Source organism: Anopheles cruzii, unplaced genomic scaffold, assembly GCF_943734635.1.
Source record: "Anopheles cruzii unplaced genomic scaffold, idAnoCruzAS_RS32_06 scaffold02702_ctg1, whole genome shotgun sequence".
Taxonomy (NCBI): domain Eukaryota; kingdom Metazoa; phylum Arthropoda; class Insecta; order Diptera; family Culicidae; genus Anopheles; species Anopheles cruzii.
Genome location: NW_026456287.1, coordinates 1 through 2,875, shown reverse-complemented (window position 1 = coordinate 2,875; position 2,875 = coordinate 1). Strand labels below are relative to the sequence as shown.

The following is a 2,875-nucleotide window of genomic DNA, read 5'->3' as shown; positions in this document are numbered from 1 at the left end:
ATGGTCATCTGCCCGCGACCCATTATGGGTCCAGGGTTTTTACGCCCGCCATCCTTCGTGCTGCGGTTCCATTTCGTTAGTCGCGAAACACGATAAGCCATGCCAGTCATCGGCCGCTCATTAACTAATGAGGGCTGCAACGATCGGTTCTCGGCTGGTTCACAACTGTTGGCAAGGTTCTGATGTTTTGTAAAAGTTTTGACGCAAAGAGGTGTTGCTGATCGAGGCGACCGTGTGGTTGGACCGTTCAGTGGCCGATCGCTAAGGCTGATGCAGGACTTAAGTAAGGATAAGAGAATTAAAAAAGAGGCAAACGAACTTAGTAGTTCCTCAACCACTGACCAATTACAGCACACAACCATTTGGTGAATACTTACCCTCAAGGCAGATCTGAATAACAAATAAAACCATACACTAAGCCATTAGTACATTGGGACATTGGTCTTGTATTTGTATTGAAACATATTCCGAAGCTGTTCCTTCTTTCCATTACAGCGTCTTTCAGTTCGAAGTACTATTGTCCACGGGATAGAAGCGTTGTTCATAACAGTCGATTCTGCAAGACGGTATCAATTTATGTAGCCGTTCTATACCTGGCCTAGACACCTGGTAACAGATATCGAGGATCAATCTCTTTAGCAAAGGGAACTTTTCCGGTATCTTGATAAGGTCATCATCCGTTAGCTTCAAACGTCAGGCGATGAAAGAGTTGGAAAGAATTTATCCTATTAAACCCTTGATAGCTCTCTCTGATATGAATATAAACTTACAAAACCATAGGATATTGTCAAGCACCGGACGTTGTTGGGATGAATGTAGTTAATGCCGATAAGGCCCCATAATTTAAGTTCCTGCAAGTGGGCCAATCCATCAAATCGTACAAAATTGTCGGCTGCAGTCTACGTAGGAAATCAAAACAATTAAAACGGGGCCTTTGTAGCAATAAACGTCTATAATCGATGGCTCAACTTACCACTTTTCTTACGTCCACTTCTAAGTGTTGGAGATACGAAAACTTTTCGCAGATAAACTGTAACTCCAAATGATCGTGTTGGCCTTGAATGACTTTCAGACAGTTCAACCGTGGCGCAACTTCAAGAAGGTTCTCGAGCAGAACTCCAGGAGACGTCGCGTCTAACTCAACGAGTTCGAGAGACTTGATTGCCCTTTGAAACATTTTTCTGCTTACCTCTCCCTCTAATGATAGGTGCTGCAAGAAATAGCATATTGAGTAAAATATTGTTTTTTGCATTTCATTTGCTTACCGTCAGCTTAGTTAGCTGCACCAGCGACTGTAAATAACCTTCTTCCGGATCTTCCAGATAAAGGCTTAGATAAGTTAGCTCAGGACAGTGGCTAGTAATAGATTCAACCCATTCTAGCGGAATAATAAAGTTGGTGGAAAATTTCCGAAGGAAGGGGTGCCTTTGGAAAAATTCATGACCTCTTGCTTCTTTAATAATCATCAATGTCATATATTCAACCATGACCACATCCTCCAAGAGCGGGAACTTTATCTCGAGAAAAGGATAAACATATTCTGAATTGGACAGATCCACGTGAACGTGTTTCAACTGTCCACTTAGGTGATTCCATGCTTCCAGTTCACGATCTGTCTCGCAGGTCATGTGAAGACTCTGCAAATTTGGCATAGTCCTACGGAAGAAGTCAAACAGGTTGTTTGTTGACCCGTTTAACACCAGCGATTTCAAATTCGGTAAATCCGGGAACGGTCCATTCGTTTCGCAGTTGTCTTTAGTGAGGTTAATCGACACATGCTGTATTTGGGGAGCTTCCAGCAGAAGCAATCGTAATTGCTCGGAAGTTAGAGTACATTTTAGGTCCAACATTCGGACAATAGGCTTTGGGTTGTGTAGTAACCGTACTAAGCCTTCAAACTGATCATCTTTCCCGCCCCAATGACGAATGTTGCGGTAGTTTCGTTTTGTGTTGAACAAAACATCAGAGTTATCTGAATCACGCTTCACCAACAACACACGGTCCATTCTTCGCCCGGAAAAAGTAAGCGTCGACCAACGCCGGCACACAAGGGACGCTAGCTTCAGCTCGTACACATCAAAATGGTCGAAAATCTGGCACAAAACCTACCAGAAACAAACTTTTGTTAGACAGTTACATTTACTTGATGTTACGAATCACTTACTTCGTCGGGCAAATCATTTAGATTCATCTTTTCTACGAATGTTCACTGCGTAAATTGTTTTAACTGAAATGGGCAACCGATAACAATAACAATGGAGGTTAGATCCGAACTGTGTTAAAAACCGCGCTGTCAGAATAATTGTCAAAAAGACAGGATTGCTCGACCGTATTCCAGGGTTGTACTCGATGTAGTCTTAAGCCCGGTCCACACGTAACGATTTGACGGCTACTTTAGCCTGCGCAGATTAAAGTCGTTATCGGATCGTAGCAAACTGTGGAGCGTATACACGCTACGATTTCATAACGACTGGCGTCGCAAACCCGATACGTTGTGCTCACTTATCGATTGCAGTGGTCGAGGAAATGGCTTTTAAAGCGAAGCAATGGTTAAATTTTGATAAACTCCGTATCAAACTCGCGCATCAACATGTCAAAAACTGCGGCGATGGCCAACAACGACAAAAGTCGGTGCAATCCGTCCAAGTAGCATGTACCTCGAAACAAATACTCAAAAATCCCAGCTCTCGATGAAATATGGAAAAGCTCTTTTGGAGAAAAATTGGTAGTCCTGAAAAGGACTGTTTACAGTTTGCTGTACGCATCCTGAGCGGATGTTTCCATGAGGCCGACGCCTTACTTCTTGACTGGGGCGGCCTTCTTGGCAACTGGTTTCTTGGCGGGAGCAGCGGCCTTCTTCGGCTTGGGCGTCTTT

At 43.6% G+C, this 2,875-nt stretch overlaps 1 protein-coding gene across 1 annotated transcript; it reads right to left on the bottom strand.

The window, feature by feature from the left end:
• Positions 1-501: 501 nt before the first annotated feature.
• Positions 502-1,361, bottom strand: LOC128276853 (uncharacterized). The gene is made up of 4 exons (XM_053015310.1): positions 1,266-1,361; positions 974-1,210; positions 771-899; positions 502-684 (listed from the first exon to the last, which is right to left on the bottom strand). The coding sequence occupies exons 2-4, from the start codon at positions 1,175-1,177 to the stop codon at positions 502-504; spliced, it is 516 nt and encodes a 171-aa protein (XP_052871270.1). The 5' UTR covers positions 1,178-1,210; positions 1,266-1,361.
• Positions 1,362-2,875: the final 1,514 nt, after the last annotated feature.

Bases quoted from the DNA above. Each gene is read 5' to 3' on its own strand.
- LOC128276853 (XM_053015310.1), bottom strand. From the start codon at position 1,177: ATGTTTCAAAGGGCAATCAAGTCTCTCGAACTCGTTGAGTTAGACGCG. The intron at 900-973 runs GTAAGTTGAGCC...TTTCCTACGTAG, and splicing joins AAGTGGACGTAAGAAAAGTG to ACTGCAGCCGACAATTTTGT. The intron at 685-770 runs GTAAGTTTATAT...TGACGTTTGAAG, and splicing joins TGACAATATCCTATGGTTTT to CTAACGGATGATGACCTTAT.